Source organism: Zosterops lateralis (assembly GCF_965231275.1).
Source record: "Zosterops lateralis genome assembly, chromosome: Z".
Taxonomy (NCBI): Eukaryota; Metazoa; Chordata; class Aves; order Passeriformes; family Zosteropidae; genus Zosterops; species Zosterops lateralis.
Window position 1 is genome coordinate 9,517,543 of NC_139800.1, and position 13,166 is coordinate 9,530,708.

Below are 13,166 nucleotides of genomic sequence, written 5' to 3' on the forward strand. Positions count from 1 at the left end.
AAAAATGACATCCTCTTTGACTATTGGGTTCCAATCATAATTGTTCCTTTAAGAATGTGATCTATTTAAAATAAATAAATAAATAAAATATGTAAACTTGGTAATCTTCACCCTAAATCAGGAAGTCAATATTTAGTTAACTGAATAGTCAATTTAGGATATAATGTCAGTTCCATATTTAGGAACTTAATGTGATGTTATTAATAAAATATCAAATTCAAATCCCTGAATTTGTGTGCTTGCCCATCCTAATGGTTGGTCAGCTATTAAATTTCTGTTTTATCTACAGTACTTTCATGTTTTAAGGCTCTAAATTAGGAAGGAAAAAATATTAAGTATCAGACTGTGTATCTAATATTTCAGTTTGCAGTAGAAACACTTTGTATTTCTGTTTTAATAAGACAAAAAAGAAGTAGTGGACACAAGCAACAAAACAACAGCTGACTGGTACAATATGTCAGACTCAATATTCCTTCTTTTTTTTCCTCTGCACATTGTCTGTAATACTTATTCCATGCCCCAGCTTCTTAATCTAAATGTGAGATTGATAATTGATTATACATTTCAGACGTGCATGTATCTCATGGAGCTCGTAATACATTGCACAGAGAGTCAGTTTTAAAGTTGAGGATGTGTTGCAAGTTGCATGAGGCATTCTGGTTCATTTCATGCAGCTTCTGCATGTTGAAAGCTTTGAAATAATCTGCACATTGAAGACTATTGCAGAAGCAAAATTGTTGATTTCCATAAGGGATATTTTCACCAGGGCTAAAGGAAAGGGTTTATATTGCTTGAAAAAACAGTGATATAGAGCTGAAGCTCACATACTTCTAAGAGATTAGTAGAATAATTTACAGTGGCTTCTCCATTATAAATGCTGCTTCCAATTTTTAGGTGGCTTGTATTTTTTTTTAAGCTTTAAAATCTGAAGAGGATGACTACTATATTAATGGTGCCTGGACTATTGACTGGCCAAGAAAGTTTGATGTTGCTGGAACAGCTTTCCATTACAAGAGGCCAACAGATGAACCAGAATCTCTGGAAGCACTAGGCCCTACTTCAGAAAACCTCATAGTCATGGTAAAGTGATAATAAATGTATTTTTGAAATTTGAAATACGCATTTGTGTTCTGAGAAAAGACAATGCCATGAATAAAATTAAAATTGCTTGAGTTTACAAACGGTATACAGCTAGTGTAGCTGGGACTTTGTGTGAGTGTTTTAACACATTTCCTAAATATCAAAATTGACTGGCAAACATTGTGATGAAATGGGGATGAAGTCAGAGGAGCACCAGGAAATCTCACAGAAAATGAACCACAACTCTTTAAATGTGGTTCACAGTAATGGTAGTGAAAATTGTGAATGGGCCATGTATCATATCTCTGCACACTGCTGACACTTGACAGTCCCTGACAGTTCGTACATTTCAGTAATTTTAAACCTGGCCTGAGTGTGACATTTATACATAGCCTTACCACAGAATGAGTATAATCGTTTGACCCATGTTAAAGTATGTTACTGTGACATATATTGCGCTCAAAAGATTTTATAAAGCATGAGAATGTAACAGAATGTATGACCAGGATTCTGAGACAACAGGCAATAGTGACCCTGCTGTTTCACTATTATGTTGAGGAGGAGTATGAGAAGAAGTTGATATTTTCCCAGTGTATTCTGACAGCTGCCAGATTTGCAGTTCAGTGATTGCTTGAGCCAGATAGGATATTTTTTGTAGAGAATAATTATTGCATGGATATCCACATTTTAGGCAGCATTTTCAAACACTTGAATAATCTTTTTTTCTTCTGTAGCTGTGCATAGGCTAAATAGGCTACAGAATAAGTTCCACAATTATGATGCCTTCTTTCATTCAGTCTGTGTCACTGACTTTCTTTCTGAAAGTTCTTTGCTGTTTTGCCATGTGGAGGTAGACAGATGTGCCTCTGCAAAATGTAAGAGAAAGTAGAAATGGATGAAAAGTAGCTCTCAGGTGAGTCAGATTGCTTCACCTAACTTGATTTTGTGCTATTAGCAATGACAAAAAAAGTTTGATAGAGAGTCAAAGGCTAGTGTTGGACATGTAATCTACGGAAGTGCAGTTCAACAATGAGGATAGACAAAACTCATCGTGATTGTTGCACTTTTGTCTATGTTGCCTACAGTGATGTGGCTGCAGCAAGAGTTTTGTTATTCTTTTGAAGGAAGCACAGGTGTGATTCCACCAGAGTTTTGCTGTTGGCTGTTGAATTAGGGGAAAGCAATGGCCTCAGCAATGGTCTGTTGGTGTTATCATTATTACTGGAAGTAATGTATTGTACTGGGGTCACTAGAAGTGCTAGCAAGGGAAGAGAGAGGTTCAAAACTATGTAGATTGTACTCCTCCCAAGACTTCAGTTAGAACTACTGCATGTTTCTGCAATAATGTGCTTTTCCAGCTTTGACCTCCCATAATTATTCAGCTCTCAAGTTAATTTCCATGAAGACATAAATTTTATGACAACTAGCAAAATTTATAAAATTTATGAAACCAGCAAAACTATGAAATTTGTCAGGAATAAGGAACTGACAGAAAAAATAAAGTTGTGTTAAGGGAGAAAAACTAAAAGGTAAAGCTCATCTTGGACAATAATACTTTTCTTTTGTATATGTTTTAAAAGTTAGTACAGATTCTTTTCGAGAATATCTAAAAAGAACTACTGCAACTTCCTTTCTTGCTTTCTTCTTGTTCAGCGGAACATAACGCATGCCTAGAATAAATGTCACTGTGTTTGCCCTCTGCTTGCCTGCTTTAATGGTATAACCAGTTGTTTTCAACTACAGATTCTGCTGCAGGAACAGAATTTGGGGATAAAATATAAATTCAATGTTCCGATCTCTCGCACTGGCAGTGGAGACAATGAGGTTGGCTTTGCATGGAATCATCTGCCTTGGTCTGAATGTTCTGCTACTTGTGCAGGAGGTAAGACACCAGACAGTCAAGCTACAGGGTAAACTGAATTGCAAGATGTACTTCACTTATAATTACCTAGGTGACTAACTGAAAATGTTTCTTTCAGGTATACCTCAGATCTTAATGAATGTTTATTTTAATCACAGTGGATTTTTGTTGTTTTCAAGTATCTTTAATATGTTCAGATCTTTTTGTTAAATACAGTGTGTCTTGGCACAGTGTCTCTCTCTGCTGATACTTCTGAGACTTTCTTGAAGCTGGTATGTTTGTTTTTCCCAGAAGCTTTGTTGATAAAGGACATCAGAAGTTTAAAATAAGGAGACTAAAAGAAAGAAGGCAAAATAGGCATCTGTAAATAAAGAGGTGTGTGTGTTTGTAGATGTGCTTCACACAATCCTAGTCAGCCATCCTATCTTCCAGCCACCAAAGTTTAGGATGCAAACTGGCAGCTCCTCTGTAGAAGATGATAACAATTGGATTTTACTTGCCAGCCCGTAGCAGTATCTGAGAATTGTTGCCCTTGGGCAGCAGCGGGGGATTTGTAGGTTGTCCCATGTGGCTCATCATGGGTGGCTTTTGCCAACAACTTACTATATTCCTAATCCTCCCTCTAGTGGCCACCAATGCAATTCTTTACCTCTGGCTGGGAGAGCAGGACAGTTGGCTTCCTTCAAAGCCAACACCATTGCTGCTGCAAGAACTGGTGAGTAGAAGTGCTGTGTGAACAGTATCTTTCTTCTCTCTGGAGACTGAATGAATCATCTCCCCAACATACCTCTGTTCCAGAAGATTTAAATGCACCTCAGAATTTCAGTTTCTACGGCACTGTGGACAATCCTTATCAAGAAGAATACACCATATTTTTTTAAAGAACCTTTGGACCAAATACTTGTTGCTTTCTTGTTTTTTCTGTCTATGGGAGGTATTCATCATTTCTCACCTTTCTGCTGGAAGCTGCTGTGGCTGGTACTAGTATGCACTTTAAATACAGCCTAACCCTACAAAATACACAAAGAATAGCATAAATTCTTTCCTGTGCTACTAGAGAAAGTCTTGAAACAAAGTAGAGGAGGATGCCAACTTTCTCCAGTACTTTTATTATTCGCTTGTTGGATTCCTGGACAACAGATTGATTTTTAAATACAATTTTAGTACCAGTAAGTGTGGCAGTGAAAAAAATATTTTGAAGGAGAAGTATAAAGAAGTGCCTAGCTCATAGAGAAAGTAACTTCCAATTATAAGAATGTTAAAGGTATTGTCAGAGCCTATTTTTTTGTGATGGTGATGAGCTAATGATCTTTTTGAAGTCCTGGGAAAACTCCCACTGATAAGGTTTTACCCATGGATATTCTGTCGTGAAGGTCATTGCCATTTCACACATTTGACAAAATACAGTGGAAAAAATAATTGGCTCCGAAGGAGTAGGTGCTTGTTGAGATTAAAAATTTGGATGTAATTAGATTTCAAGGGAAGATTAGTGAATCCTTAAAAGTGGCATATATTTATTAATTTAAACTCAGAGGAAGTGGAGGAGAGATTTTCTTTGGTAGGTTATGGTGGCCAAACCAGGCATTTTCTCTCCTCTCTTTCAGCTTAATAAAAGAATATATTGTAGTCACTTATTTTCACTCAGCACTGTACTCATAAACATATATTTCATGTAGCTATAGTTCATGTTAAAAATGTATCTGCTTTCTCAATGAGAGAACCTGCTATTTCCCTCAGCTTATGAAACAGCTTTCACTGTATGCCAAAAGAAGACACAATTCTAAAGAGGAGTTGAGTCAGGAAAAAATAAAAGGGAGACAAAGGATGAAGAGAAAGAGACTTTAACTGGAAATACTAGTTAATATAAATATTCTTTTAAATAGAGCCTAATTGACCAGGGACCATCTTAACAGGGTAACTTATGTCCATTCAACACAGCTTAAGTCTAGTTCTTTCTAAATCAGTTTATCTGTGTCTGCATTACTGAATGACTTAGTGACTTAAGCATTTCCTCATTGTTTAGTGACTCTTAAAACATGTGTATTACTTGATTTGGTAACCAAAGTGAATTGAGCATATGTGTTGAGTGTCATGAAGCAGAGCATAAAGACATTGTGGCAGTGCAAACTTTAAATAGTTTTGGACTATTATATGTGTCAGAAGTGTCTGATTTTTTTGTGCTGTTTCTTCTGCAAAATGTTTTGAGAGCAATCCACTGCATTCAGCTCTTCCTAGACCTGCTAGTATGCCTTATCTTGGAGAAGGGTGACTAGAGCAGTCAAAGAACAAGCTAAGAGCAAGCTGAGAGAAACCTACAATCTTTGACTGAATAGTAATATACTGTCTTTTCCACTGGACTTCTGTATTATGTTCATCTCTGCTTTGCTGAGGAGTCACATCAGAACAATAAAACGCTTTAACTTTTCAAACAGGACATCTCTTCTAGGTCCTGTCTTGACTTTGAAGAATAGGAAGAGCACAGTAAGTGGAATTGTAGGAAGGAGAAGAAAGGTTTCCTGTTTATGACAGTTCAGTGCAATGCCAGAACTCTGGATTCTATTCCTGCCTCCTCTGTGTCTTTCTCATGCTATTGAGCAACTCAAAGCATACATTACGCTGTTACTTGCTAATTTTGAGTTCATTATTGTATGCATAGCCCTCTGGAATTTCTACCTCTAAAGCATGCAAGGAATTTCGTCATCTCATGTGAAAACTCATCCAGGCACCTGAATTCAATGGGCTTTTACAGCAGACCTTATACCTCCTGTGCCCCTGTATTCTCAAAAGAATGATCTTGGAGTTAAGAGTTCATGAAAGAAACAGTTACATGTTTAGATTGCCTCTAAAAGGTGGAAGAAAATCTTATATGAGAGACAGACTTGGCTGTAGTGACCATGAGGTTGTAGAGTTTTGTATTGAAGTAAGAGTAGTGGGACAGCAAGAAAGATTACATGAAGGCTGCTGATGAATGGAGGCTACTGTCATTACTCAAGTATAACCAGGAAACACATAGGAGGTGGAAGCAGGGTCAGGCCACCTGGAGTGAATATAGAGGGGTCGTCAGGATAAATGCAAATCAGACTATAAAGGCCAGTGCCCAGCTAGACTTAAACTTGGCTAAGGATGTCAAGCATAATAATAAGGGTCTTTTCAAATACATCAATAACAGAAGACAAAAAAAAGATAATGTGGGCTCATTATTAAATGGAGATGGGACTCTGTTAAGAGAGATAGATGAGAAGGCAGAGTCACTGAGTGCCTTTGCATCAGTCTTCACTGGCAGGACCAGGCTTCAGGGATCCCGGCTGAGGAGACCAGGGTGAAGGAATGTTGGAAAGAAGACATTTCCTTAGTGAAGGAGGATTTGGTCTGAAACAACTAAACAGACCTACTCAAGTCCATGGGCCCTGATGGAATGGATCCAGTAGTGATGAGGGAGTTGGTGCACACCAAAACAAGGGTGCTCATCATCACCTTTGAAAGATCATGAAGATCAGGAGAGATGCTGAGGACTCAGGAAGGACTGAGGAAGAAAGGAAATGTCACCCCAAAATGGGCAAGAAATAGGACGCAGGGAACTATGGGCCAGAATCCCTGGGGAGGTTGATGGAACACCTCATTTTGGAGGCCATCCCTGAAGACAAGGTGATCAGGAATAGTCAGCCTGGGTTCACCAAAGGTAGTCAGGTGTTTGATTGCGTTCTACAATGAAACATCTACCTGGATGGATGAGGGGACAGCAGTGAGTATTGTCTGTCTCAGGTTCAGCAAGGCTTTCAATACCCTTTCACAACATTCTCATAGGCAAACTCAGGAGCTGTGGACTGGATGAACAGCCAGTGAGGTGGATGGCAGGTCCCAGAGGGTCATAATCAGAGGCAGAGGGTCTAGTTAGAGGCCTGGCACTGGTGGTGTCACCCAAAGTTCAATAGTGAGCCCAATTTTATTTGACTTATTCATCAATGACTTGAAGGGCAGAAGCCTCCTCAGCACGTTCATTGAGAACACAGAGCTGGGAGCAGTGGCCAATACCCCTGAGTGCTGTGCAGCCCTTCAGAAGGACCTTGACAGGTTGGAGAGATGGACAAAGAAGAACCATCTGAAATCCAGAAAAGGGTCCTGTTCCTGGGGAAGAACAACCCCAGGCACCAGCACAGCCTTGGGCTGCCCTGCTGGGGAGCAGCTCTGAGGAGAAGGACCTGGGGGTCCTGGTGGACAACAAGCTGTCCATGAGCCAGCAGCGTGTCCTGGTGGCCAAGAAGGCCAATGGGATCCTGGGGACATTGGGAAGAGCATTGCCAGCAGGTCATGGAAGGTGATCCTGTCCCTGTACTCAGCCCTGGTGAGGTCTCACCTGGAGTGCTGTGTCCAGTTCTGGGCTCCTCAGGATGAGAGAGACTTGGAGCTCCTGGAGGATGCTGCCAAAAGGATGGATCCAGGCTCTTCTCAATGGTGCCAGTCAATGGGACAAGAGGCAATGGAACAAGAGGCATAAATCGATGCACAGTAAATTCTACCTGGACATGAGGAAGAACTTCTTTATTGTGCGGGTGACCATGCAATGGAACAGGTTGCCTGGAGAGGTTTTGGATTCTCCCTCACTGCTGATATTCAAAAGTGTCCGGACACAATCCTGTGCCAATGTGCCATGTGCTCCAGGATGACTCTGCTTGACCAGGAAGTTTGGGCCAGATGACCCACTATGGTCCCTTCCAATTCTATGAGAGATTACAAACCGTGTATTTTGAAGTCATAATCACTTACGTTAAAGGAGAAAAGTACACATAGTTTTTCTACCACTGACCTTGATGTTTACTATACAGCGAATCAAGAAGAAATCAAACCTCCAAAGTCTTCTAATTTTTTTTCCCTTAAATTAGGTTCTTCAGATTCACCAGATAGTTAAAAAAGCTTGTCTGATGACAGACAGCTCTTATTTATCTAGGATTTCTACTCTCATATGTAGGATTAGAATATAATTTCATTTATTTTTAATATCAGTATTTTCCTTGGGCTTGGGGGATCCAAAATTGGAGGTCTTCTTTTGAAGAACTATAGAACCTGTATTTTCTGTATTGAAAAATTTTCCTTTACAATACAAATTTATAGTATCTGAGCTAGTTCTTTTTTTCTGGGAACATTATGGAGAGCTGATCTCTATGTATTCTTCATATTTATTCCCTTTTTTCCTGATAGTACACTAATAACTCTTCTCTTCTGAAGAAAGGGTTTTCAGAAAAAAAGTTTGTTATTATCTCATTTTGGTAGGTCTTTCTAGCCAGTGGTGAACCTGGACAAGACTAAATGAAAGCAATCCCAGAGACTACTGGAATGTACAGTGCTGAGTTATCTACAGAGAGAGGAGTGTGAAAGGACAGAACATGGGGAAATCAGAAAAAAAAAATTGCTGGCAACAACAGAAGATTTTCTTTAAGGACCTGAATATTATTTAATGAGAAATACAGAGAAAATGAAAAATAAGATATGTGGAAATGGGGACTGAAATAATACAATTAAAAGTGAAAGGAAAAGGCAGTTATATCACTTGTAGATCACAGAATTATAGTTTATTTACTCTCAAGCATGTCTTTCCTTATATCTTGTAACTTTCCAAGAGCAAGTATGTTACTCTGTTCAGATCCACAAATATTCTTAATTAGGCAGTTCTGGTGCTATTGTTTGAAAAAATCTAGCAAAAGAACTAAGTCCTTCTTCATGTTTTTTATGTTTTATGCATTTAAAAATAAATAACTGCCTACTTACTTTTTTATTTTTTTCATGCTTGATTATGGCAACAAATGACTGCATTTATTATCTGGAATTTGCCAATAATCCTAAGAATTGGTTAGTATTTCATTCATTCTATTAGAGTTCATATCCAGATGCATGAAATATCTTAGATATTCATGGGGTTTTTTATAAAATAGCATACTATTACTATCATAAGTAAATTGATGGCTGTTCAGTCTTCTTTACTGTTCATAACCCATGTAGAGTGATGCCTACTATGTTTTTTCTTTCATGCCCTCAGATGAATTATAAAACTGTCCTTAGGCAAATAAAATATACTTTTCTTCATCAAAGAAAATATAAGTTTGGCTCTGAGATGAACATCTTGTGACCTGATGAGTGAGCTCAGAAAGTATGTCTGGGTTAACCAGCATGCACTAGTTTTAGTGATGCAAGATTCACTATGTATTCGTACTGGCATCTTTATAATTAACTGTTGCAATCACAAGCCGCAATTTTTGGGATTGCTTTTAAAAATAGATACAGCATTTAAATGCCTGCAATTTTAATTCAAGAATAAAATGTACTCCATGTAATTTAAAATTTGGCTGCTGAAAGTCATGCAGACTATTTGTGAATTGAAATCGGCAAAGCATTTCAGTTCCCCAGAGATTATGGTCACTAAACCACTGGAGTTTTGTTTTCTATTAGGATTGCATTGACCAGTGATGAGGACATTTTATGTCTTTTATTATAACGTAAAAATCTGTAGATTTGAAAGCAGAGTGTTTCTGTCCAACTGCTTGTGATTATTCCCCCCAGAATTTAAATGAACATGTTTATCTGTGCTTTTTAGGTTACTTTTAAAAGAGACCATATACTCAGGCAAGAGTTCATAATTTAAAAATAATTTTTCAATTTTTGGTTGTTTTTCAAATAACCAAACTGTAGCTGTTGCCTGGATAAAAACAGCACTTCTAGCTTTTTTCTCTTTCTTTTTCTTGTCTGAAAAGTTATTATCAGATTTTTTTTCTCTGAGATTTTTTTTTATTACATAACATTGTAATTAGACAGCAATTATGTAAAGTTTATATATTGTGTGACAAGATGCTGCAGAACTTTAAAAAAATGGATTAATGTATCTCATGGCATCAATTAAAGATTCTTCACTGTAAGTGAATAGGGTGGTTACTGTTTTACAGGTGATATGCTACCTAAACAACATTTAGTAAATAGCACACTTGAATTTTTTTTAAAAGCTGAGCACAGTATACTTTGCAATCATAGAACCTTAGAATATTTTCTTATTAGAAAGTTCCTCAAAAATTAATTTGTTAAGAGTACCAATTTTTAGCCAAATTCTAGAAGGAAATATTTTTTATGCCAGTAGGAAATTCAGTAAAAACATAACATTAATATCAATGTGATCCAGTAAGTACATTTATGAGAATTGCATTTATTATTAGAATTCTTCATTCTAAAGTGTGTATGAATTATATTTAACTACATATATTTGAGGAAAATATCATTATGAAGGCCACGTTCAGCCTATATGAAGGCCACATCCAGCCTATTCAACCAAGAGAATTAAGACAGTTTGTGATAAAAAGGATAAATGATTAGTCAGAACTGAACATGAATTGTGTATCAGCTACCAATGCCATATTACTAGCATTGCTGTGTGTCTAGAGCTGTTAAATACTGTTTCTTATCGTGGTGAAATGTGATCAGAAAATTGCTAGAAATACTTCTACTTAGGTTGTCAGGTCTGATTTGAATTATTGTCATCTGTTGGCAGTTTTTGAATTGATTATAGAATTCAAAGTGAATCTTGTCACAGCTTCTCATGTATTTAGGTCTTTCAGTTGTTTTTCAAGAGCCAAAGGAGGATATTATTTCCTCCTGCAAGGGGAGGATGAGAGGATTGGGTTTGTTCAGCCTGGAAAAGAGTTGCCTTAGGTGTGACCTAATTGCAAGCATCCAGCATCCAAAGGGAGCCTACAAAATAGATGGAGAGAGACTTTTTTAAGACAAGACAAGTGGGAATGGCTTCAAACTGAAAGAAAGCATATTTAGATTAGATATTAGGAAAGAATTCTGTACTGTGAGGTTGTTGAGGTACTGGAACAGGTTGCCCAGTGAAATTGTGGACGCCCCAGTCCTGGAAGTATTCAAGGCCAGGCTGGATGGAGCTCTGGCAACCTGGACTAATGGAAGGGTCCCTGCCCACAGCCAAGATTTTGGAACTCTGTGATCTTTAAGGTCCCTTCCAATCAAATCATTCTATGATTCTATGCATGTCTTAGAATGAAGAGATGGCTTTAAGGTAAGGTTGGCAGATATCTGAAGCCAGTAGGTTTTAATCTCCATTTGCATGCATTTCACATTTTGGAATAAGTTAAGTGCTTCTCTTTTGAAGAAAGGTACAGAATTTTTGAAGCTTTTATAGTACCAATTATCCCATTATTTCAGTTTTATAACTACACATGTTCAATAAAGACTGCATGTGAATTGCAAATACACATTTTTTTAATGCTAACAAACATCTTACAGCAAGTTTTTAAGAGAGGAGAAAGCAGTGTGCAACAATACACTGTCATCATATCAGTGGTTCTTTACTGCTTTAAAAAAAAGAACCCAGAAAATTTGCCTAATAAACTACCTTGTAATGTTGCCTTGGCAGTGATATATCATGTTTTGGGAATAAAGATCAATTCTAAATTACCCTGTTGCTGGTTAACAATGAAAAAGGAGCTGGAAGTGCCAGGCAAAATGAGTATTCACAGAGACAAACTGCCTCTTTCAGAATGAATTATAGTTCTATTATTTTATTGAAAAAAAAAAAAAAAAGGTAGGATAATGTATGAAAATGCAGCACTGTTTCCCAGTATTTCTGGTTTGTTTTAAGCCAGAGCACATAAACAATAATTTGACATTGAAGTATAACTGCATTTTATTTGGTGATGTTTCATTTGAAAGTTTAAATGTCTTTACTAGGAGAGGATGGTAGACAGAGAATGGATTTTGTGCAATATATAAATAAAAACAAACATCTAGTAAATCTATAAATATATTCTCTTTGTTTTAGAAAACAACGAAATCTTAAATTCCTCTCTGAGTGAGGTAGCCTAAAATTGAAGGAAAATTAAAAAAATAATCATGGTTAGGGGGCATTCAGTCAATTTAAATTCTCACTGCTGTAGACTGTGGCCAAATAAAGTGGGATGGTAGAATTCACAGTTAATAGGTGATATACAATTAAAAAGTAGAAGAGGAAGAATGATTAATTAATGGTCTTTCATTTCATCCCAAGGTGTCCAGAAACAAGAGGTGGTGTGTAAAAGGCTGGATGACAGCTCCGTTGTACAAAACAATTACTGTGACCCTGACAGTAAGCCTCCAGAAAACCAAAGAGCCTGCAACACTGAGCCTTGCCCACCTGAGTAAGTCATTAATCACTTCAGATGGACATCTGTTTTGTATAGAAAGAAAAGTCTTCATAATCTATAATAAACCCTGTTAACCAAATGTATATAAAATTCTCATCTAGTATTCATGTCCTGTCTTACCAGGAAGGGTATTTGGGTTTAGTTTTTAGTTTCTTGCTCCTCTAAAATCAGCTCTGAAAAATGCATTGAGGAGCTCTGACTTGACTGAGGAACAGTAGTGATGTTTGAACAATAGTGATGTTTAAAAAGATACTAGAAAAACAGTTTCTTAGGATCTGAGTGTCATATGCAGTAAACATCCACAGAGTAGAACTGGGGACTATTCTTAGGGCAACAGTGATAAAAGAATGTTGAGGTGAGACTTAACTTTACCCTAATTGTTAATATTGCATCTGAAATGTTTGCCATATTTTAAAGTATGCTATATTAACATTTGTGTTGGAGTGTTCACAAGAGAAGTGGCAAATATGGAAACTTCCAAGCAGACCAAACCATTTCCTGGTAATAGTTTTGTCAGGCCTTTTCTCCAACATATTTAGTGTTGTACAGTAATGCTGTGTGCCTTTAGGATTAGGTGCTTATATTCTGTTTAGATTTTTTTCAATGATAGCTGTATGCTATATATTGATAATTAAAAAAAACCCAGCAGGTCATTTGATCAAAAATGAAGTTTTCAAGGACATATAGCATACTGTAATCTTACTACAAAACCTGTTTGGAAATGGTTGTGATATTTTGTACTAGAAAATAATATCAGCATGTGATCATCAGCTTTTCTTATGTTTTGAGACAAATAAAACTTGTATAAAAGGTGGAGCAGATACAACAGTTTAATGATTCCAATGCTCTGGTTAGTTTGAGTTTGGTTATAATCTACAGCTGTATTCCAACTGGGTATGAAAATTATTAATGCTGATTAAATGTAGATACTGAACAATACTGTGGTCACCTGTAAATGCCTCTTAGAAACTGCTAAATTGTAGCATGAAGGACACTGTGAGGAATCAGACAAGATTATTATTCTGCATTAAAATCCCAGCAGGTCA

General features: G+C 37.1%; 1 protein-coding gene across 1 annotated transcript in view; it reads left to right on the top strand.

Moving 5' to 3' along the window:
• Positions 1–13,166, top strand: part of ADAMTS6 (ADAM metallopeptidase with thrombospondin type 1 motif 6) — a gene marked incomplete at both ends in the record, with an annotated part of 137,316 nt that overhangs the window by 111,672 nt on the left and 12,478 nt on the right. The window contains 3 exons of the mRNA XM_083884445.1: positions 917–1,080; positions 2,824–2,962; positions 11,985–12,114. Of these exons, the coding sequence (XP_083740571.1) occupies positions 917–1,080; positions 2,824–2,962; positions 11,985–12,114 (433 nt within the window). The remainder of the gene's footprint in view (positions 1–916; positions 1,081–2,823; positions 2,963–11,984; positions 12,115–13,166) is intronic.